Source organism: Astatotilapia calliptera, chromosome 1 (genome assembly GCF_964374335.1).
Source record: "Astatotilapia calliptera chromosome 1, fAstCal68.1, whole genome shotgun sequence".
In the NCBI taxonomy this organism is placed as follows: domain Eukaryota; kingdom Metazoa; phylum Chordata; class Actinopteri; order Cichliformes; family Cichlidae; genus Astatotilapia; species Astatotilapia calliptera.
Genome location: NC_137422.1, coordinates 15271462 through 15294795, shown reverse-complemented (window position 1 = coordinate 15294795; position 23334 = coordinate 15271462). Strand labels below are relative to the sequence as shown.

Genomic DNA, 23334 nt, shown 5'->3' with positions numbered 1-23334 from the left:
GTGTAGTTTGTGTCTGTGAACACCGTGTGTACACCTGTGAGCATGAGCGCGCTTGTATTCAAAAGGTTTCTTCATGTAACGACCTGCCAGAGGGAGTGGGGAGCCATAGCCCCGTCCCCCAGGGCATGAAGCAGGTATGGAGGAGATCCAGACTCCAGACATCCAGAGACCACCAGAGTGCAAGAGTCCAAGGAAGACCAACGGAGGGGAAACCGTGAAAGAGCTGAGGAGAGCCCCAGACAAGGGGTCCAGGTCATTTACTAACAATAAGAAATTCTAGATTTCAATCAAAGCATTCATTTTAATCTGTTATTCAAAATCAGTATTTCTAAATCTATTGCCAGGGCTTGTTTCACAAAGCTGCAAACCTTTGCTGATTAGCTTAGATTTATAAGAAATAATATTACATGATACAATAACATGGTTTATAGTCTAATACTAAAGTTTAAATCTGCATACTATCGCTTAATGTGTGTGTGTGTGTGGGGGGGGGGGGTGTTTTTTCCTTGCTGTCATTCATTTATTTTATTGACTTTTTTATCTGTAGTTCAATTTTATCTTATTTCTTCCTTCTTCTCTGGCTGGGTTTTTGTTACACTGTTCTGGATAGGTGGTGGTGGTGGTGGGGGGGAGGGGGGGAGTTTGTTAATACTGCTGTAATTGTTGCTAAAAGCAATTTTTTTGTTCAATAAAAAGACCTTGATCAAAAAAAAAATTTCTTGCATGCAATAGTACTCTGATTAAAGATTATGATTAAAAAGCTTGCAAATACTAGTGGATTAACCATCACAGAAACAAATGATTTTGGTCAGTATTTTTAATCTAGGGGAGCTGTTTGGTTGGGTGGTGGTCTAATACATTTATAAAACACTAAACATGTGTGCAAACATGAATACATGGGTGTGGTATATAGAGTCATGTGAAGAGTCTAGTTATTAGTCATATCAGTCATTCATTGCAACCATGCAGCTTTTATATGTTCTTTACAAACTGCAGTGAAAAAGCTCAGTTTAATCATTTCTTGTTCTGTTTCTATAAATTAAAAGATAAAACTCTGAAGTGTCTGTATATTAAAATATTGCCCAAAACAACAACACTGTTTGTTGTAATAAATCATTTTATTGTTTCCCAGTTTCACTGGAACTACAAAACAAACAAAAAAAAATACAGAGGCAAAAAAGCAGATAAAAATTAAAGTGTTTTTTCTTCATTGCCGACCAGTGAGATTCTTCATGCTGACGCACGCAAACAACTTGCCTCTCTCCTTTCCAACTGTACTGTAACATACCTTTTTCCATCTCGAAAACAAACAAAAGAAGCAAATGCCAACAATAAAACATATGCGAGTGAGGACTTTCTCACAAATAGCAAACAAACCAAAGTCTAACCACATTCTTTGATCCAAACCCCTGAAAACGTAGGCAGTGGATTGATTAATGGAAAATGTGCACTTACATTCATTGCTTGTAGCTCATGAGATAATTCAACTAGTTGCCATGTTTTTTGTTTTTAAAAGGTAATCTATTTTAAAACATTTCTTGTCTGTACTTCAGAGATATACAGTACACAGATTAAAGTCATGTAATGCCTTTTCGGTATATGAATGCACTTATTCACTAGAAATTAAAGCAAAAAAATAAAATAATCAAATAAAAAAATAATGATGCTAGTTTTAAAGGGAAAGAAATTAACAAAATTTGGTTCGTAACACAGTCTTTGAGTAAAGCTTGTTATAAACAGCTGCACTAACCTAGCTAAGCTAAGTCCATTCACAGCTGCCCTAGCTCAAACGCAGAGGAAACAGAATGTCTACATGCATTAATATTTGTGATCACATTATATGCATACATGCACAATAGTGTAAGAGGCTACAATCAGTTTCATTTTTCCATATTTAATTGAATCACAGAAGTAGTTACAATCAAAAAACAAAACAAAAAAGGGGATTTTCAGTCCAAATGTTATTCTTACAGCTTATATTTGTCCTGGATTTGTGACCTAGTCGCTAATGAACACATTTCATTCCTGAGTAAAACCTCATTCTCAGCTCAGAATCTAAAATATAGGAGTGGAGAGTGTGTCTAAAAGCAGAGTGTTTAAAAACTTCCAACAGTACAGCGGATTTCACGGAGAAGAGAGTGCGTCCACTTCCCGGTCGATGAACTGCAGGTGGATGGGGGCACCGGGGCAAAGCAGGCCGTGGGTTTTGGCTTTGATGTCAGCAGTGAGAGGAGAAAGGCAGATGTGGAACTTCTGAATGAGCTGCACAGCGAGCAAAAAGACAAAGAACAGACATCAAAGTTAGCTTAATTCAGTAGTCACATTATCTAGCACACTTTTATGTAAAACCATAAAAATAAGAGGATAATCATTTAAATAAATAAATAAATAAATAAATAACAGGGAATATGAGGTGTGTGATATAGAGAAGTGAAGGATGAATCATCTTTCGACAAACTCCTCAGTAGATCTGAGGAAGCGGAGGTCAGACTGAATGATAATGCATTTTTTGTGCTCAATGATGATTCAAATTTTCCAGGTGTGTCTTGACAAAGCTTTGCATTATTCTGATTTTGCATCAGTAGTTACTATTTGTGTTCATACTGTCTCAAGACACTTGGAAAATACAATATGGAGCAACAGTATGATACATTAATATTTGTAGTTTAGTTTCATTTCCCCCTGTGCTCTTGTCACAGCACGAGCCTGAGAGCAAGAGAGAAATGCTAATGACAGCTGGGTTTCTGTAGGTTTAAATAAATTACTTGTAAGATGTTTTTAGGATTATATAAAATGGCATTTAAGATATTTTCCATCCATATTGTACCTCCCAATTAAATTAACATTATTTTACAAAAATATATTTTTTTATTATCAAAGAAGACAATACACAAGCTCACATGCTCACATAGGTGTGTTCAGCTAAGGTGATGAGGTTGCATTAGTGGTTATGGGATCTTTGTTTTGTTATTGGTTGCAGTACACATCTTTTTCCACTCAAAGCAAACGCTGAGGCCCGTCAGATTTTAGAGTCTTTGAAATCCTATCATATTCCAGACTTTTTAAAACCTTTTTGAGAACCCTGGACATTTTTTTTTAAATGAAAGTGTAGCACCACAAGCAGAGTAATCTCTTACCCTTATGAGAGCTAAATGCATCTCCAACTCTGCAATTCTCCTCCCAATGCAGCTCCTGATGCCATAGCCAAAGGGAATGGAGCCAAAGTTGTCAACACGATCTGTGGTATCTTTCCGTATCCAGCGATCTGGTTGAAAGTCTAAAGGCTCCGAAAAGTTCTCTTCTTCCAGAGATGTGGAGTAGTGGCACAGGGCCAGCTGAGTCTATTAAAAAAAAAGAGAGAGGGAGAGAGAGAGAGAGAGAGAGAGAGAGAGAGAGAGAGAGAGAGAGAGAGAGAGAGAGAGAGAGAGAGAGAGAGAGAGAAAGGGGAAGGGGAAGAATGTTGGTTGTGTAATGAAAACAGCTGGGCTATTGTACATGGGTCCATACATGAGGGAGGAACAGAGAAATGCCTGAGTAATAGTGTATCATGTTACATCTGGTTTGACTATAATGTTTTAGCCAATTCTTATTGTCACACTTTCTTGTGCCCGTGTCTGATGTGGAAATGTGACCATCACACTTACTCCTTTGGGGATGAAATATCCACCAACTACCAAGTCATCCTGGGTGATCCGTCCATTGCCTGGAAGAACTGGAAAGAGCCTGATCACAGTGTGGGACATACAAAGACTGTTATTCACACAAAGACTGAAAAGATTGCTATAATACTAATGTACACCAAAGTCTTGATCTAGGATAAACATAATACATACTGACCTGAGAGTCTCTTTGACCAGCCCTCTGATGAGCGGCAAGTTAGAGACGTCCTCGGCTGTGGCGACTGCTCCGGGTTCCAGGGTCTTTTTAATTTCTTTGTGGATTTGATGCTGTACATGAGGGTGTCGTGCTAACAGGTAGCAGGCCCATGACAGGGTAAAGGATGTCTAGAACAGAAAATGGTCAATTTAAATTTTAAAAATATGCTTACACATTGAGCATTTCATGAATATTGTACTGGTGTTTTTATATTTGTGACTATATCGTTTCTTTTCTTGATGCGCTGCAGCAGAGTTGACTGCAGTGCAAGCTGATATAAGAGTTTCTATAATGTTGAGTAAGTGCCGAGAAGCAGCAACGGAATCTGAGGGAGAAGCGGCCCAATTCCAAATGCTGGGCAAATGCTCAAGGTCCCTCCACCAGCTGTGCTCCCAACAATTTTCTCCCATGTCTTACACCACTCACCCATCTGATCCATTCTTATCCCACTGTACCTTGATTAAATGACCTCAGTTGGCTTTGGCAAGGCATTTCAAACAATTACAGCAAGAAAAATGAAAATGTGACTGAGATTATTACCATGTTGCACAAACAGAAATCCAATCCAAACAAGTTTAGCCTTGTACAACTTTTAACATTTCCATTGTGTTCTTGGCAAATCCTTCTGTTCATCTCACTTCACAATGGGCTCCTTCTGCTAATGCATTCCAGACTTCTTACATTTTTGCTTTCCATATTAGCAATGCAACTTGATTTTTTTCCTCCAGTTCATCCTTTATTGCCAAATCACTCTAATTACTCATGAGTTATCTGATCAGTTGGCCCGACTTCCTGTTTCCGACTTATATCCACTGACATTTTATTTCAGTGAGCTGGGCGGTTGACCAAATGATATGAAAATGTCATGCGTCACTTTTCCTAAATTTACATCTTTTCATTTGTTTAATGAGGGTCTTCCTTGTTGATCCAGCCCACTCCTTCTCCATCCACCCCCAGTGCATTTTTGACCTCAGCCCTGGTTTTGCCATAACTCTAAAGGCCAATCTAAGGTTAGTGTCTCCCTGTGGACCAACTAATATACCCTGCCATTCTTTTTCACTGTTGTTCCTTCCCACTGCTCTTGCATTCTCCCCCCTCCCTCTCCATTAGCACCCTCTTTCCATGCAACCAACATGCTCTTAATCAGCCCCAGCTGGCACAGACACTGGCAACTCCTCAGATGCAGCCTGAGAGGAATCATATGACAAAGGCTCCTCCAAGCAAAGTTTTCAAAAGGCTGAGGCCTCTCCCCCTTCCATTCCCTCCATCTTCCCCTTATTTTCCAACATCCATCTCACACCCTGATCCCTTGTATTCCTCAGTATTATGCCATCCACCCCATCACCCCCCCCCCCTTACTCCCACCCAGCCCCTTATTCTCCCCCTGGTCTCACCTCTGCCCACTCTGTGCTATAACTCTGGCTGTGGCTAATGTGACTTGACAGCTCTTGTGTGTACCAACTAAAGGCAAAATGCACCATGGGGTCAGGTAATGGCTGAGCTTAGTGCACCCCCTACCAGGACATGCCTGATTCAACAAGTTCACCAAAACACACACACCCTTTTATCCCGTGGCCCCAAGCTCCACACAAAATACTCTACCCCGTTATTCTTATTAATATGACAGGACCCCAAACAAATTAGGCAATAACTAGGAACATGTGCACGAGGCGCGCATACAGTTGCAAATGCATGTACATCAACACTACTACAGCGAGGTAGAAAATCAGTGTAAAATGCCTCCTTCCTGTGTCCCAATTTCTGTATTCTTTAGCCTGCCAATAAAAGATTCATGTTACACCCCCCCCCCCCCCCATAGTGGTCCGTGGATGACATTAAACCTACAGCCTTAATTATTTGCAAGTGCATACAAAAAGTTTGAATGTTGAAACATGAACACAGATGTCTACCTTAGTTATTTAAAAAAAAAAAAAAGAGAGAGAGAGAGAGACAAAAGGCCCCCTGTGCTGACTGAACAGACAGAGACAAATGACAAGAAACTAAATCTGAGTGAGAACGAGTTTGTCAGTGGGAAACTGTAACCCGCCCGATACACTACTCTGACCTGACGCTGGCACAGCTTCACAGGCATGGACATGGCGCCAGAAACACAACCTTTGAAACTCAACACTGACTCTGACACTCACACACACAGATGCAAACACACACACCTGCAACTCTTCACATACATCGAACCCTTCTCTGCACAATGTTTATCACAACACAGACACACACGCACCGTGTCGACCCCAGCCAGTAGCATCTCGGTTACGTTAGCGTAGATCTCCTCGACGCTCATCTCCCTGGTAATGAGCATGTGTGTGAGCAGTCCCCCCTTCACCTCCTCTCCCCGCTCCAGCTGGGCCTTGATCTCCGAGAGTCTCTTATTGACGTGAACAATGCCTGGGATTGACGAGGGGTAGAGAAGGTGATATGAATGGGGAAAAAAAAAATGCGGGTCATCGTGAAGGAAGGTAGTGAAGGGAAAGCAAGAGAAAAAGGAGTAGGTTATGTAAGAGATGGACCTGCATACTCTCACTATCCAATGGTACAGCAGTGGAGATTTAAATGCAAATCAACATCAACATTCCCTTCTATTGAGCACTACCGGTTTCAAGCTCTACTACTTGGCGTTTTAATGAAAGCATTAGCCAAATAGGAAAGCCAAAAAAAAACTAGATCTTTCTAGAAGTTCTGGCATCAAGGCAGAACTTGATTAACAGCCTTTGTGGTCACTCTAAAAAGAAATTGAAGTCTTAGACAAGAGTACCACAAGTCTTAGCATAAATTAGGCCTGGATATACTTAGGAAATCTCTCCTTCCTGTGTTCCAGTATCCTTTTTATGTAGTAAGAAATTACTGGGTTACCATCTTCTGGACTAAAACACTGTCCAGGCAGTTCAGCAGAGCATACAAGTATGAAACTAATCTGTCTTCTTTGATCACAATTTCAAGCTATAAACCACTTACTGAATTTGAAAAGACCATCCCAGGACAGACAGAACTCCTCCCATGGTTTGGGGATAATGGGTCGGAGCCACTTGGGGATCGCTCCAGCATACATGGTCATCTTGAAGGAGCTGAACATGAGGTTCAGTGCAGCGATGTAGTCCTGGGTTTTCTGGGGAATATTATTTTCCAAACATCCTAGTCTGCATTCATACAAAATAGCAGCCACTCCTGTAAAAACGAAGGTAAGAGAGAGAGAATTTTACCAATCTAAGATGTTTAACACTGGCAACCATCAGTGGCTTTGACTTTTTAGTACAGGGCCACTTTAATAACTTTCTATCGAAAATTGGTGACTAAATTTTAGAGAAGTGAATAACGTGGTTCATATATTTCTCCCTTGGTTACCTCTTCATAGCAGTTTTTCTGTTATTTTAGTTTTTCTCATTGATTTTCTTTCCTGCCATCTACACTTCGCCTGCATTGAGCCACTTATAAATCCTTTTTGACCAACTGGTATTTGCTTCACAGCCAATAATCTACAGACTTGGTACCAACCTTCCATGGCATATTTAAAGAAGAGGTCATTCACATTGAGGACAGTTGCTCTATCCGGCTGCTGGGTGCGCAGACTGTACACCCTCTGGATGAGGTCGTCCACCACGCCGTTTACATCATCAGAGAAGACTGCAACATCACGTGGTCGCATGATGAGCTGCCTGAGCACGCTCCGCATCTTCAGCCAGTCTTCTCCCTCACTGGGAAACAAGATACAAAATGATAGTTAAAATTCCCTTGTATTCACTTATTTGAGTCATTCAGAGACATATGGGGGGGGTTCTCAATTTGAATATTAAGGGATGTTGCTGTTGGAAAAACTGCAAGTTCTGATGCTTTTTGGATGCTAAAGTGGACTACTGAGTAGTAAACGGAAGTGTGAAATGAGGAGATAAATTAAGGGACGGGTAATGGAAATCTAATCAACACATCTGCTCAGATCAAGGTATTATTTCCTGAGGTTGCCAAAACTCAAAACTCATGGTTTGAACACTGAAGGGGACTCACGCTGAGATGAGCCCAGTGGCCCGTCCTCTCATGTCTCTGTACTCCTTCCAGGAATCCATGTTAGCCCTCTGAGGGGCCACCCCCTCTGCCCTCAGCACCTGAGCCACCATGTCACGATCTGCAACGGAGACCACCAGCTGGGGCCCAAAACGAGACTTGAAGATCTTTCCATACTTCTTCCGGTGCTCCATCTAGAAAGCAACAGTGACAATCAGGATATCTAGAGATATTTGTAAATTACTTTACTAATAGATTTCAGCACTGAATTTATTTTACTGCTCTCCTGCCATAACGTAATGATAACTACTTCCTTATTTATTGTTCTGATTATTTTGAAGACCTTTTTTGTATAATAATGTTAATGTGTAACATTCAAATAATAAAAAAATAAAACCAAGTTGCAGATGCTATTGAAGAAGACTGCCAGTGTTCACATCAACTTAAAAAAATGTTTTAATGATCTAAATTTAGAAACGATTACGTAACCTCGAGCATATTTCACTACAAACAATTAATCTATATAGACACATTAAGAAATGATGACCCTTTTGTACTCGTTGTACTCACGCTGGCAGGCGCTTATTGTGCCCAATTTGCATAGGCTACGTTTCAAAACGCTGTGTAAAAACTGCATATGCTGCATCTGAAAGACGACACTTAATTAAGCTTTCATTTATGCTGCCGCGGTTGTGCAGTTTGCGGAGGTATTCTGCCCACGGACATGCTCCCCTGAACTCCAAAATCACAGCTGCACGGCGCTGGACGTGGAGGACGCGGTGCCTCGGTGGATTGGTTGATAAGATTCTGTTTAACTTCAGCTCTTTGTGAGTTAAAACTATCCCATTACTTTTCTCTGGGTCCGGCCGATGGACCGACCGGTCGTGCCACACATTTTTTCAGACTGCCCCCATTTGCGGGCAGGCTCTCTCTTACGGTAGACGGACAGTCTGAAGGTGACCACGGACTGCCAATGGAATGCCAGCGCGCGTCCACTCGCGACCACGACTGAACCATAATTTACCCCCGATTATGTCAAACAAATGGGGGGCAAATTATGTTTGGCAATAAACGGGGGCGGGTTAGCTCATCACATCTCAGTAGGACGATTACAAAACTCTCGCCTTGTACCGGAAGGTCGACCAGTGTCCGGACTCCTGGTGCGCTACATTGCCATTTTACGCATAGGTGACAAATTTGGCTGAGCACAGAGAATACGAGGCCAAGACATTTTTTATTTATTTTTTAACCTATGAAAAAAGAACAAAATGAAGCATAAGATTGAGCACCATTACCTGAATTTCATGGATTCTGCCAAACCCGTCCTTCCAAAAGAACTCGATCAAGTTGGACAGGGTGTTCGGTCCGGGCATGTCGTTCAGGGTCTTGATTTGAGTTTTCTCGCTGACCTCCTCCGGTTTGATCATCCTGTTGGGCATGGTCTCTTCTTCTGTTGCAGAGATCCCCAAAGCCTCGCTGGCTGCTGACTTGTGTAAGGAACGCACAACGTAGAACAGCTGCTTATTCAACTGGTCGCTCTGAAAGTTCTTCCAGCATATCTTCGTGAAATTATTGAAGACTGCCATTGTTGAGATGCTTTTTTCCGCCTTTGCGTGACCGAGAACTATGTGTGAGAAAAACAATTAAAAAAAACTTTTGCAAAGTCTTTTTTTGTAACTTCACATCTGCAGAAAATGTACGCTCTTGGCTCGTGCAAACACAACACTCCCTGTGTGGTAGTGAAATGTTAGACAAGGACAGTATCGTGGATCGCTTTTAAATAGTTGCTTGTACAACCTCAGAAGAAGAGGATTGGACGATCGCCTCAAAAGAAGGGAGGGATAACTCTTTATTCGGAAATGGGCGCAGTACAACGTGCTAAAAGTTCGTTACATCACACCAATCAATCATCCTCTGTGACTGCGCACACCACCTTCCCTCCGAGCGCGTCACTCAGCCCCCCCACACACACACGCAAAATAATGTGATAGAAGCCACATGATTGCAGAAAATTCGTCTCAAATAAAGAATAAACCTCACGTACTGCTGATGTAAGCGCATGAGAGAGCCCCACAAATCATCAGCTGCTTACAAAAGTGTAAGCGCTTTGTGTTCAAGTCCAAAAGTTGTGTTTAAAACAAAGAAAAATATGAGAAACTTTATATAACTTTGTGCAGACAGATTGCAAAAGTTGGACTTTACAGAGGCATGAGATTTATAGGCGTTTTTGCATTTGAACCCTGCAGGCAGGCTAAACCTTACAGCTGGTATATGAGTGCCAGGTGGCATTTGAGCAAATGGAAACATTTGATTAGTTCTCAGAAAATTTAAATGTTTAAAAACTTAGGAGCAACACTTATTAATGCAGACTGTCCCAGCAATCGCACGAGTTTCAGAATGAAGGACATAAATCTGTAGGCTTAGTATCTTGATGTTATCTACATGTGTGATTAATGTACAACAGTCAGATGGCCCATCCTCAGTTTTCTCAAGAGACACGTGAATTCCAATCTATCTAATTACTTTTCACTCTCTCCAAGCCAATAAGCCTTGGGTCAACGGAGGTCACAAAACACCAATTAAGACCATGCCAAAAACACAGCCATTCAAGGCACACGTGTCCTGTGCTCCAGCAGAGGTTGGGTGGGCAGAGGTGGATATTTTCCCACAGTCGCTCCTTTTGCAGCTTAGACACTGCATCAGGCTCTAGATGTTCTTTTTGGAATATCTTCAAGTCACCAACAAAGAAAGAATTATCCCCCTCCTCTCCACGCCTGGCTTTTATCCAAATGGAGTTTTTTTATTCCCTTTATTCATTCTCAGAAGAAATCATGGGGACATTGCTACACAATCATGAGTTAGTCCGATTAAATAATGTCTTCTGTAGCAAGTGGGTGCTATCGTGACCTTTAATTGCTGCCAGAAGAGTATTCACTAGATTTCTTTAGATTTATTGTCCTGCTTCGTTTTGTGACTTTGAGACTTTGTCTGTTGTCTGCTGTGTATATTACTGCTAGTCTAAGGAGAATAAAAGTCCAAAAATATTCATTTTACAAAACATATTTAATAACATTTTACAGAATTAACTGACATAAAACATATCTGTGTGGTTGGCTTTCAGGAGCAGCTTTATACACATTCTAGTCAACTTTACAAAAAGCTATGCTGTTAACCAGCATATGAGAATTAGCTACAAAATAACAAACGTGTCCTCATGCAGGTCAAGGCAGCATTAGTCTAATTTTTTACCATTAGATAACCTGTGTTATCCAACAGTAAATAAGATGGTTTATTCATTTAGATGCCAAAAGACTAAGAGCTGATCTTTTGCTGCTTACAAAGCTAATGTGATTTATATGTCATATGCAAGTAGCCATCCAATTTACAGACATCGAAAAGCTTTACCACTTAGTGACACATTATCCCTGATCATTGCTCCATTCAGACGCGATGGAGTTCAGCTGGGCTTCAAACCTGCTTGTTCGTGTGACTGCTTGGGTCTTGGGGGGGAAGCGAGTGCCTCGCTCATGTTATGGCCTGGCCCTAGACGGGTCGTAACACTGCTCTTTAATGCATACTTCAATGCCCCAGTTTTGTCTTACTGCCCATTACAGCACAGAACGTTTTTAGGTATCAAGGTGTCAAGCACGTAGATCTACTTTCTGAAGCGCTTGAACAGTGGATGAACGCTTTTGCCCGCTGCAAGGGCTTTGCTGCTTCTGCTCTGATATTCCATGTAGATGGTGTCATCTGCTCCGGACATGGAGCTCATGGTGCCGGTTCGCCTTGAGAACTGATCAGGAAACAGAGAAAGAAGAAGTGAGAGTAATCAAATGTACAAAATACGCAAGTTACCAACAGCAGGGGTGGGGAGCACAGAGTAACTCATGACATAGTGCAAAAAAAAATAAAATAAATAATAATAATAATGACAAAGATATTATTGTACAGCAAATCGGTGAGCATTACAGCAATACAACAATATTTGTGTAGGGAAGAGGGGGTGGTGAACTTTCATTAACCTTCATTTGGTAGGCCCATAAGGAGTGATTTCAAAGAGACTCTGCAGTGTCAATATTTTGTTGACCCTCCAAACATCCTTTCTCTACAAATGTCTTAACAGCTGGTGAAATTCCTCACCTGAGGTCGTGCGCCCACCTCCCCTGCCACCACCTCCTCCTCGGCATCTATGTCAGAAGCAGCGAGGACCTTCTGAAGCAGCTGCTGTTGCTCATCTCTGGTGGAGAACATCAAGTCCTCTTCCTCCATACCTGCCAGCTTTGTGATTACCTGTCAAAGTCAGAGAAAGTCAGGAGAGAATGGAGCCAGCTAAGAAGAGGAGGATGTCCTCCCCTGTGTGGGAACATTTTGATCTTATTCCTCCCAACAAGGTATGCAAATTTCTACAGAAGATGTATTTTCATAATACTGATGGTGCAATACAATTTATGTTAAGCTGTCTTTACTTTTGTTCAAGGTGAAGTGTTTGCTATGTGCCAGGGAGCTGGGATATAACAACAACACCTCATCAATGCTCAGGCACTACAGAGCTTTGCATGAGAATAAGGGGAACACCGATTGTGGAGCAAGACCAGGTGAGCCATCAAATGCAATGATAATATAGCATGCAGTAATGTTACTAAATGATTTAACAATATTATACAACTGTAATAAGTTGTACGTGTGTGATATTTATATTTGTGCTTTGTCTTTGTTCTCCTGAGGAAAGACAATAATCTCAAATAGATGAAGACCTGGTTAGCATGGTGATCGAGGACTCCCAGCCATTTAGCATTGTGGAGGACAAAGGATTTAAAAGATTTGTTAAATCATTAAATCCTAGCTATGTTCTCCCCACTAAAAAGGTCATAAAAGCAGTGAAAATTTTGTTTTTACTGAATAAAATGTGAACAGGCAGGACTGAGGCCTCAGTCTGTAGCTGTCCATACCTCAACGTTACAAAAGCACAACCACACTGATTTTCCACTTTACTGTGAACCTTTCAGCTGCTGTAAGACTTTGCAGGCACTTTGTTATTCAAATACAATTCAATGAATGTGCCTCTACAGTCAGAGAAGTAGTCTTTTCTCTTGTTCTATCTTTGTTTTGTCCATGTAAACCAGGGGTGGGCAATTCCAGGTCTCGAGGGCCGGTGTCCTGCAGGTTTTAGATCTCACCTTGGGTCATCACACCTGAATCACATGATTAGTTCGTTACCAGGCCTCTGGAGAACTTCAGGATATGTTGATGAGCCATTTAAATCAGCTGTGTTGGTTCAAAGACACATCTAAAACCTGCAGGGACACCTGCCCTCGAGGCCTGGAGTTGCCCACCCCTGATGTAAACAAACCTACGCATGACTGCTGCCAGAATTGCTTAAAGGTCTTGATTTTCAGTGTGTGTCTTGGAATTCTTCTCACAACACATGCCACCAGACAGACGGGAAACAATGAAACCAAATTCTTTAAAAATTCTTCTATGACAAAACAAAATGAAACTGGGACATTCAGATTTTGTTCCATAAGTCAAAAGTCTTCATTCATATAAGTTTAACTGTACAATACTCAAATGAGAATTTCCACTTTGCAATATTCAGTCAGATAACAGTTTACATCCATTTTTGTTCAGACTAGACCATGATATCATGATTTTGTCTCCTTAAACTGGATAAGCAGGAGAAAATGGTTGGATAAGGGGATATTTGTGCCGAAGTTTGTTAAAATGGTCAAAATAGAATCCATGAAATGTTTAGCAAATGTGTTTTCTGACGCCACACAAATTATGTTAACCACAAAATTCTTTGAGATGTTCAAGAGACAGGGATGGACGTACCCTAATGGACCCTCTCACAATCGGGTGGCTTTCCTATGTTTTGTTAGGCATAGCAGCTTTTTAGAAGACATCATGATTCATTCAATATTTATTTATTTTTTAGCAGCCATTTATGAATGCCGTTCCCCATAAGCCCCAGGTCTTTGAAGGCCGTGGCTTAAGAGGATAGAGAAGAGTGATCACTGAAGAAGGTTTTAGCAGGTTAAGTCTTTCAGTGAGACGGTGGTAAAATCAAATTACAGGGATTTAAACACTTAACTACTTATTCGTGAGAGCTGTAGTTTTGACTATGCTTGGTCAAAGAATTCAAATTGATATCAGGATATGGAAATAAAAGTCAAGGCTTAATATATTTCAGAAACAGTTGGACTCACTAGATTCAGGAATTGGGTTTTTAAAGGTTAAGTGGCATAAACATTTACCAGCTGTGAGCGCTCATCCTCGCTGTAAACTATCCTTCAAGCTATAACAGTAAACTTCAACAGGAATGGGTCATGACCTTCATGAAAGAAATGTGCACTATGACCATGGTTATAATTAATTATGCACAAATCATATGAGACCGTGTTAAGAAGTTAACAGCACACCTTAAAGCTGTATCCCTGGTCCACGAGAAACCTCTGCCTCTTGGTGGAGTAAGCCATTTCCTGGGTATCCTGGGACACCAGTGAATAGAAGTATGCATTGTACTCTTCTGCCACCATTCCTAAAACGGCAGACAGGGACATTGAAATAAGTGATTTTGCTCACAGACACCAGAAGACAAAATGGTTAGATAAGCAAACAGACCTTTTTTGGCTCTTAAGACTCTCCCAAGTCTCTGGGCCTCCTGTCTGCGTGATCCACCGTGGGACGAGATCTGGATCAGCACATTTGCTTCTGGCAAGTCAAATGAAGTGTCTCCAACCTGCAGAAGAATTCGCAAACGTGCAATTTCACCACGCTGTCACAGTACCAGCATGCATTTACTGTGTAATAAAAGGCAAATGTGAATTATGTGTCAAAATACTTTTTGTAGCTATTGTTCTTAAATATCGTATGGAGAGAAGATTACTGATTATTGCCTTCCTCAGGTAATTACCATTACCCAAGCTTCCAAATTTTTATACGATTGGTTTTAAAAATTGGCAAAATTTTTTGAAAAACCGATTTACTACTTTTGAAGCTCAAGCACACTTGGCTTATGCAGTAGGACAATAATTCCAAACACACCAGCAGGTCCACCTCTGAGTGGGTCAAACAAAAAAAAAGCAAAATGAAGATTTTAAAGTGGCCTAGTCAAAATCCTAACTGAAATCCTATTGAGATGCTTTGGCAAGACCTTAAACAGGCATTCATACTCAAAAGCCCTCCAGTGTGACTGAATTAAAACAATTCTGTGGGACAAAATCCTCCATGTGAAATATTCGTTGCCAGTTATCGCAAATGCTTAATTGCAATTTTTGGTGCCAAGGGTGGCAAAACCAGTTATTAGGTTTAGAGGGTAATTACCTTGCCCTGTGTAAAAAAGTAAGACAGCTTTCCTTCCTTTAATAAACAAAATCTTAACTCAAAAACTGCATTTTGTATTTACTCAAGTAACTTTTATCTGATATTAAAATTTGCTTAATAATCTGAAACATGTAAGAAACCAGTAAGGGGGCAAATGCTTTTTCACAGCCCTGTAGACTGACTGGTTTACCTTTGAGATGAAAATGGTGTTGATCTTGGGGTTGTGTTTGAAGTTCTGTAAAATCTGCATTCGCTCCCCCTGAGAGGTCGGACCATAGATGTAAGGCCTTGGGGAGAAAGTGAAAATTTGTTAAAACAATTGCAACCTGAAACACAGAAGGAGCTTCTCTTTTTGTCAGTAACTTACTTGTTGAGACGAATGGCATATTCTTTCAAGGCAAACACGTTATCAGCAAACACAATGATTTTGTCATTCCGTCGCTCATGGAAGCGAATGAGAAACTGACACGCACGGAACTTATTGGGGTTCATCGTGTAAAGCAGGATCCGCTTCTTTGTCTTAATGGCAACGTACTCTCTGTAAAACTCCGGAGACATCGGGCACCACACCTGAAGAACAGGCATGCCAGTCACACTGATGATGATACTCAAAGCATACTGTAATATGAATACAGTTAAAAGGCTTTGCTTTTACATTTGAAGCTGCCCTAACACATTTAGTTTTGAATTTGACAAGTGACATCATAATCAACAGTGACAACTAACATCAATCAATGTGCGGGGGAATAGATGTGCAAATTTGCACATCTTGAGCACATCATAAAGTTGCAATATAATTAAATACGAAAAAGACACAATTGTTACCATCTTAAATTGAACTTTACCAGAAAAAATAGTTTTATTAGTTTGTATGATGAAATGATTTATTAATTACTTTAGATTTTTTTGCTTTATCAGTTACATAATGACAATTAAAATTAATTTTGAATTACATCGGCCAGTTCTAGACCAGAACCACAATGTATATGTCCATAATATCGCATTACGGATTCATCTATAAAGTGAATGCAGAAAAAAAAAAGCTGCTTATTTATTAAATCTATTTTATAATCTAATATCTTATTTCTACTGTTATACTGCAAGACTCACCTCTGCACACTGGACTTTAGCAATGTAGCCATTGTTCTGCAGTTCCATCCAGTTGGCCTCGTATAGCTTTGGTCCAATTAGGAAATTGAGGTCCACAATCTTATCATCCTCTCTGACCAATGTGGCAGTGAGGCCAAGTTTGCAGTGGGCCTGGACTATAGTCAGGACACGACGAAACATCCTTGCTACAGGCAAAGAAAGTTTTAAGTTAGGATGGAGACTAATCGCACCAAAATATTCTGTCTGGTTTACTGCATGTAAAAGAAATACTTATAAATATACGGATATATTTAGGATAACACAAAAACCAAAAACAACTCACCAGGGATAGTGTGAACTTCATCCAGTATGATGAGACCCCACTCTTGGCTCCGCATCCACTCCATGACCCTTTCAGCTTCCCAGGAGCGCTTGGTGGTGTGACCCAGCATGGAGTAGGTGCTGATGGCCACCGAGCAACCTATAGGCTTGTCCTTCGCATCAGAAGTGAAGCGGCAGATCTGAGAGTCGTCAATAGTGGACCACATCTTGAACTGGGACTTCCACTGCTCCACAGATACAGAGGAATTACCCAGCACCAGGCAGCGTTTGCGCACCGTGCAGGCCGCTGTCACCCCGACCAGGGATTTACCCGCTCCTGTAAAACAAAGATAGGATAAACATTATTGAGACACATGAGTGTCTTACACATAGGTTTGATGAAATGAAAAGATAGTCTCAAGTGTCTTTTAGAGTATACTACAACGCTGGAATAAAAATTTGTGTCTTTATATATATATTATACTAAACATTCTGTCCTTTATGACAACAGTAAATCCACTGTCTCACCACATGGCAGCACAATGACTCCTGAGCGGGCGCGACCGTTTCCAAACATTTTGCGTAGACTCTTTTCCTGATAGGGCCTCAACACAGCCGTGGGCTTAAGGTCTATGTTGATGTCGGGGTTGACTGTGTCATTGCGGAAGTCGTACTCTGCCAGGAGGGGGTACTCCAGCTGAATACAACGCTTCTGCAGCTCTTCAATCATCTCCTGCACCACAATAAAAAAAAAAAAAGAACAGAGTAGAGTTTAGTGTGGGGATTTAAAATATTTCATTGGCTTTTTAAAGAAATGATCATACTTTGTTAAAATGAAGTCATGAAACATAAGCTTTTATTGATCAAGGGAAAAGCAGTTCCCAAACTTCACCCAGTTTTATAACCTAATAATTGACTTACTTCTGATGATTTGGGGACCAATAGCAAAAATTTAAACACCAACACTGTTGCAAGAAAATACGTTTAAATCTGTATGTTTAAAAGCTTTAAATATGGGCCGGCAATAATATTAAGTATGTGGCAGCGTTACAGGGGGAAAAAAATAATCAGGTATGCACCTGGCGAATTTCAAAGGACACAGTCTGAGTCTCCTCTTCCTCCTCTTCTTCTTTATCCATCTGCTCATAGTAGCTGAAGATGTCCTCAGGGACCTGCTGGGTTGAGGTTTCCCCATCACTGGGCTGCTGTGAGCTGGAAGTGCCTTCTTTTTCTTGAACAGACTTAGAAATCTGTCAGAAAGAGGAACTATTTAAATATGTGATTGATCAGAGAAACTTTTCTTTATTAAACATATGAATATAAAAGAACAGTCTTTTTTATTAGTGCTATTGTACACATTAGTTTGAGCTTAAAAAAATGTTCATTTGCACACCGCTGACTTGCTGTGGATGACTTCAGTAATAAGCTCAGCATCTGTTCCATCTGCAGCGCGGAGACGACATTCACGGATCACATTGTCTTGCAGAAGTCGCTGGATCACATCAGGGAAGGCACTCTCAACAAAATACCTGAGCATGGATTGTAATCGGAGTTTATGAAAAGTGCTAAGAGTGCTACTGATGCAAAGCGTGAAGAAACCATTTTTAAAATTACCTATTGTGCTTGAGCACCAGCTTGACTTTGCCGTAGCTCACTGTGCAGAGCTGAGAAGAAGAGAGAGATCAGATTTGCATATCACGACAAAAAACAGTGCTTTCAGCAATGTTCAGTCTTTGGCAGTATTCCTCAAAACACCAAATACTCCCAGTAAGACCTTTATGAATTGCACGATTCCATCAGGTACAGATGTCTTGCTGAGCTTCTGCAGATACTCCACAATATCAGAGGTCTGGAGCCCCACACTGACAGCTGCATATAAGGAGTAGGCAGTTAGCTTGTACTCATGGATATGGTTAGGTCTGCATACTGGCTCTGCAATGGCCACCAAGAAATCCTGGGCATATTTATACACTGGAGAAAAAGCTTCCAGAAAGATGTGTCCATCTGGAGCCTGCAGGAGAGAAAGGAAACAGAAAAAACAACATAAGAGAGAAGTACATACATCTCCCACATAAAAGTGGAAGGACACCAAAGCTTTTTAAATTTAAGTGAGGAAATCAACAACCCAAGCACATCTTACCACCCAGAGTGGACGTGAGGAGTGATCATTTTTTAACAGCATCTGAGCACGGTAATCTTTGGCTCCATATTCATCTAGTTTTGTACTAGACTCGTCCACTTGTTTTCCTGCAGCAGCAGGTATGGCCTCTTGAGACTCGCTCCCCACCGCCTCTTCTTCATCATCTTCTTCCTCATAGAAACGCTTCTTGGACTTTTTTTCTGATTCACAAAGGATACAAACATGAGTATGCAACTATTCATAGGCATAAAAAAAAGGTTCACAAACGATCAGGCTGAAACAGGGATGAATGTAACGATATGAGAACTGAGGCAGAAAGTGTGGCTGCAGACGTGCTAATGTCCTAGCTTCTACATCCTTGATCTAATGGTCTTTATCTGGAACTGTTAACCTTTACAAAAGCACAGAATAATTACTGGAAATGTTCAGAGTCCAAGAAGAAAAGTACAATGCTTCTTATCACTTAGTTAGCTAGCTTAATGGCTAATTATATAGGTCAAAACACAGGATTAGCAACGTACCCCGGTCTCCTTTGTCCTTTTTACCCATTTTAACCGCTTTTAAATGGGTAATAGCTCAAACTAAGCCCGATATGACTGCATAACAACCAAATATCCTCCCGAAATTTCTAAGACAAACTGACCGGTGTGGGTCAGGCTGCTGGTGTTGCGCGTCAAAACTCCTGCAGAAAACACTTCCGGTTTGAAATGTCAAAATAAAATCCTCTTCGTATCCTCTTCGTACAGTTAAAAAAACAACTTGAGAAATTAACTGTTTTTAGATGATATGAAAGATTTTTTTAATATGTGTTCTGAGATTTCTTGATGTCTCCTTTTCTGTGTTTATGTGTGTTTTTTGTTTTATTTTGTTTTGTTTGCAGGGATGTTACACAAAAAACACAATGTTGACTCAGTATTGAACGACACAATCAAAAACAATCTAGAAAAGTTTTTCATGTCGAATAAATGACAGAAACGTTCATGTATTTCTGATTTATGTCCTCTCTAGGTTGATACCAATAAATTATTAATTAATTAATTTTTTTTAAAAAAACTAGCCACTCCGTGTTTACTTCCTCGGTCAAAGGTCAATCTGATTCCTACGGGTTTCCTCAATCTGTTGGAAGGTATCTGTCTGATTTAACCAGAAATTGCTGCAGCTACGTGACTGATTTATTACCCAGAGTTGAATATGTCGTCTGATAAACAAATTGGACCCGCTTTACCGCCGACGTTTAGAAAGGAGAGCCCTGAAGACTATGATTATGAAGACGAATGTAAGTGAAACTATATGTTTACCACTCGTTTACTTTGACTCCTGCATTCGTAGTGCTTTTGTCCGATTGTTTTTTTTTTTATTGCGGTCTTCAGTTTTCTTCTTCAAACTCTGCAGTGGTTGGCCCTGCTTTGCCGCCCGGTTACAAACGGGGAGAACCGTCGAGCTCCTCTGATGAGAGTGAGCAGGAGGTAGCGGTGAAAAGAGTCAAAACAGGACACGCCGGTGAAGAAAGAGCCGCAGAGTGGGTTCCCTGCTGAATTACAGCTAAAATACAGGAAATGTCTCGATAAACAAAACACTGACATATGTCTTCTGAACAGGGTGAGCACAGAAGACGATGATGGTTTCTTTGGACCAGCTCTGCCGCCAGGATTTAAGAAACGTCCGAGTTCACCAGATGTGTGAGCAAATTTATCCTATAAAGCACCATCCTATAAAGAAAAAAAACGGAGTGGAATCAATAAGCTGAGGATCATCATGAAAACTGTAACTTTACTTTGTTCTCTCAGGCCGCCTGTGCTGGGACCAGCTCTACCTCCTGGGTTTCGCAGAGCACAACATGAAGACAATGATGGTGAAGATCCAGACAGTTGTCCAGGGCCTGCCTTGCCTCCAGGCTACCAAGCCGAACCCTCCAGCAGCGAAGGAGAAGATGAGGATGTAATTGGACCAATGCCAGCCAATGGGCCAATTCAGGACACTATGGCTCAGGACATTGAGCGTAGAGCACAAAGGATGAAAGAGAAGCTGACAGGAGACGTAAGCCCTAATCCCAGACACTATACACCACAGGTGTCGAACTCCAGGCCTCGAATGTCCTCCAGGTTTTAGATGTGTCCTTGATCCAAGACAGCTGATTTAAATGGCTAAATTACCTCTTCAACATGTCTTGAAGTTCTCCAGAAGCCTGTTAATGAACTAATCATTTGATTCAGGTGTGTTGACCTTGGGTGAGATCTAAAACCTGCAGGACAGCGGCCCTCGAGGCCTGGAGTTTGACACCCCTGCTATACACTGTACGGTTCAATCAGCTTAATCCATGCATAAAAAGTGACAGAAAGACTAACCGTATTTTAAGGTGTTAGGATTTCTTCTTTCTCTGATCACCATTTTAAAGTTTTAAAGTTTGTTTTTTTTTCTTTGTGTGTGCATGTCAACAGGATGCTCCTGAGGTGCTGAACAGAGAAACATGGATGACTGAGCTCCCGCCAGAACTGCAGCATATTGGCTTGGGGGCTCGAACTTTTAAGAAAAGGTCAGGTCCCGAAAATGCTGACCGCTCAATTTGGACGGATACACCAGCAGACAGGGAGCGCAAAGCCAGGGTATTTAATGAAAACAGGTTTACTTTTTATTTGTTACATATTTTTGCCTCTATCTCATTCGTCTGTTGGCCTTTACCAATAGGAACGTCTTGAGGGAAAGAAGAAGGGTGAAGCAGAGAAAGACAGTGTCCCACATGTTTCTCACAAAGACTTGGAAATGGCAGAGAAAGTGTCCAAGTATAATGTAAGTGGTTGTACTTTATTTTTCACATCTCTTAAATGTTCCCGTTTAGCAGAGTATGCATTTTTGTTCACATTGAGTTCAGGACTAAAATTTCTGTACATGTCACTAATTATTAGGATTCTAAACGTGCGGAGTCTCTGATGAGCCTTCACACAAAGAAGATGAAGGAGAAGGCGAAGGAGAAAGCTGACCAGCCAGTCGAGAGGAGACCATTCGATCGTGACGCAGACCTGCAAGTGAACCGCTTTGATGAAGCGCAGAAGAAGCGGCTGCTGAAGAAGTCTCAGGAACTGAACACACGGTTCTCCCACAGCAAGGAGCGAATGTTCCTCTAACACACCGAAAATGTCAAAAATGTGTAAAAATACATTTTCCTTTAGACTTCATAGAGTATGGTCTAAGCTTTGTTGGTCTATGAAACTGGAGTTTAACACACAATAGTTTGTGTAAATGACAGGACGCCATTGTTATAACAGATGTTTTATAGTCATTCAATCTGTTATAAAACAGCAGCTATTTGAGCTTTTAGAGTTATAGAATAAATGCAAACAATTCAAATGTTCTTCCTGCAGAACATCAGCTTATATTTTTAGATTGGACCGTGTTTGTACAGGTAACATCCAGATCAATCACGTCTCTTGGTAAATTTAGTTGCTATGAATGGTGTCAGATTGAATGTCATTTTCAGTTTTGGTGTGCTGAAATTTTGTGTAAAACTCAGACTTTGTACTTAGGGATGGTAAAGGAGAGATGAGAAACAGTTTAGCCTAAGTGTTTATGTGTGGTTTTAATTAAAATGGGGGATAGTGCAGTATAATACTGGGTTAGATAATGTTTTATTTAATGCCATTATACAAATATATTCAGTCTGTTATGGACTACCTATTAAAGAGAGAAAAATACTTTCTCGATTCAAAGTACTTCATTTTTTTGGCTCCTTAAATATTTTTCTGTTTTTGCTTTTGTTTGTTCTAAATGCAAAAAGTGAACATTTTAAACCAAACTGCCATTTTGGCATCTAGATATAAAAGGCTCAAATCTTTACATTAATGCACTCTACATCTGTGATTGATTCCTTTTAAGCTTTTTCTGAAACTCCTATAAAATGTGTTGTACTGCTATTGCAACTTTAAACTGTATATTAAACTTTTATAAACTCCAAACTTTTACAAAAACACTTTCTTGGCATGTTGTGTTTCTTTATTAACACACCTATTTTTAGTAACCAGCATTTAAGTCCTACGCCGTAGTAATGGTTGTAAAAATTGGGGCTCTTCAGAGTCGCTATATATGCATATTGCATTTATGCATGCGTTTGGCGGTAGCATTGATCGAGATCCCAGTCATCATTTTAAAATATTTAAAGCAGAATGCAGGTGTGTGGCTCATTAAAGTACATATACACTCTCTGTAATAACATTAGGTAATTGGATGTAAGGAGAACGACTAATTTAATGTCTAATGTCTGAGCTGAGAGTGACGTCACTGCTAAGTTGAGCGTGATCCAGCATTAAAGTTCAAAAAGCATGAAAACAGGATTTGTTTGACTTCTTAGCCAGGTTAACCCATTTGTGTATTACTACAGTGTTTCCATTTTGCACTTAAACACTGCTGCACGTTCATTTAAAAGAGTCTGGTCAGTGCCTATGGCTTTAAGTTGGGGCAATGAAACAATAAACATACAGGCTCAAACATATAGATTGACTCACTTAAAACCTAATAAGTGATACTGACGGTTCTACAGTTTCATTTAACTTGACAGGTTCCTATTAACTTCTTATTAGTGA

The 23334-nt window shown here is 40.6% G+C and overlaps 3 protein-coding genes and 1 long non-coding RNA gene across 6 annotated transcripts; 2 read left to right on the top strand and 2 right to left on the bottom strand.

The window, feature by feature from the left end:
* Nucleotides 1-1099: 1099 nt before the first annotated feature.
* On the bottom strand, nucleotides 1100-9640 carry cyp27c1 (cytochrome P450, family 27, subfamily C, polypeptide 1). Its single transcript, XM_026165051.2, has 9 exons — nucleotides 9183-9640; nucleotides 7891-8081; nucleotides 7384-7583; nucleotides 6847-7056; nucleotides 6116-6279; nucleotides 3838-4004; nucleotides 3645-3723; nucleotides 3138-3341; nucleotides 1100-2262 (listed from the first exon to the last, which is right to left on the bottom strand). The coding sequence occupies exons 1-9, from the start codon at nucleotides 9471-9473 to the stop codon at nucleotides 2125-2127; spliced, it is 1644 nt and encodes a 547-aa protein (XP_026020836.2). The 5' UTR covers nucleotides 9474-9640; the 3' UTR covers nucleotides 1100-2124.
* LOC145420473 (uncharacterized) lies at nucleotides 8566-12804 on the top strand. Its single transcript, XR_013901801.1, has 4 exons — nucleotides 8566-8714; nucleotides 12011-12278; nucleotides 12365-12482; nucleotides 12612-12804. It is a non-coding gene; the product is annotated as an uncharacterized LOC145420473 (long non-coding RNA).
* On the bottom strand, nucleotides 10932-19455 carry ercc3 (excision repair cross-complementation group 3). Of its 2 annotated transcripts, none has more exons than XM_026165003.2 (15): nucleotides 19282-19455; nucleotides 18761-18960; nucleotides 18395-18631; nucleotides 18235-18284; nucleotides 18014-18149; nucleotides 17700-17870; nucleotides 17149-17353; nucleotides 16643-16957; nucleotides 16321-16505; nucleotides 15578-15780; nucleotides 15401-15497; nucleotides 14509-14626; nucleotides 14307-14425; nucleotides 12028-12177; nucleotides 10932-11680 (listed from the first exon to the last, which is right to left on the bottom strand). In XM_026165003.2, the coding sequence occupies exons 1-15, from the start codon at nucleotides 19307-19309 to the stop codon at nucleotides 11543-11545; spliced, it is 2352 nt and encodes a 783-aa protein (XP_026020788.1). In that variant the 5' UTR covers nucleotides 19310-19455; the 3' UTR covers nucleotides 10932-11542. The 2 variants fall into 2 exon arrangements, with proteins under 2 accessions (XP_026020788.1, XP_026020806.1); XM_026165021.2 differs by having other exon boundaries at nucleotides 19404-19454.
* Nucleotides 19456-19828: 373 nt separating this feature from the next.
* gpalpp1 (GPALPP motifs containing 1) lies at nucleotides 19829-22722 on the top strand. Of its 2 annotated transcripts, none has more exons than XM_026165033.2 (7): nucleotides 19829-20036; nucleotides 20153-20279; nucleotides 20359-20439; nucleotides 20548-20797; nucleotides 21199-21363; nucleotides 21446-21547; nucleotides 21664-22722. In XM_026165033.2, the coding sequence occupies exons 1-7, from the start codon at nucleotides 19952-19954 to the stop codon at nucleotides 21880-21882; spliced, it is 1029 nt and encodes a 342-aa protein (XP_026020818.1). In that variant the 5' UTR covers nucleotides 19829-19951; the 3' UTR covers nucleotides 21883-22722. The 2 variants fall into 2 exon arrangements, with proteins under 2 accessions (XP_026020818.1, XP_026020824.1); XM_026165039.2 differs by having other exon boundaries at nucleotides 19913-20036; nucleotides 20131-20279.
* The last annotated feature ends 612 nt before the right edge of the window (nucleotides 22723-23334 follow it).

Coding starts and splice junctions, on each gene's coding strand:
- cyp27c1 (XM_026165051.2), bottom strand. CDS start 9,473: ATGGCAGTCTTCAATAATTTCACGAAGATATGCTGGAAGAACTTTCAG. Junction 6,280..6,846: donor GGATGGTCTTTTCAAATTCA/GTAAGTGGTTTA, acceptor CGTCAATCCCAG/GCATTGTTCACGTCAATAAG. Junction 3,342..3,644: donor GATATTTCATCCCCAAAGGA/GTAAGTGTGATG, acceptor TTTTTTTAATAG/ACTCAGCTGGCCCTGTGCCA.
- gpalpp1 (XM_026165033.2), top strand. CDS start 19,952: ATGTCGTCTGATAAACAAATTGGACCCGCTTTACCGCCGACGTTTAGA. Junction 20,440..20,547: donor CGTCCGAGTTCACCAGATGT/GTGAGCAAATTT, acceptor TTGTTCTCTCAG/GCCGCCTGTGCTGGGACCAG. Junction 20,798..21,198: donor AAGAGAAGCTGACAGGAGAC/GTAAGCCCTAAT, acceptor GCATGTCAACAG/GATGCTCCTGAGGTGCTGAA.
- ercc3 (XM_026165003.2), bottom strand. CDS start 19,309: ATGGGTAAAAAGGACAAAGGAGACCGGG. Junction 15,781..16,320: donor CTAAAGTCCAGTGTGCAGAG/GTGAGTCTTGCA, acceptor CCTGTTCTTCAG/GTGTGGTGCCCGATGTCTCC. Junction 11,681..12,027: donor AGGTGGGCGCACGACCTCAG/GTGAGGAATTTC, acceptor TTTCCTGATCAG/TTCTCAAGGCGAACCGGCAC.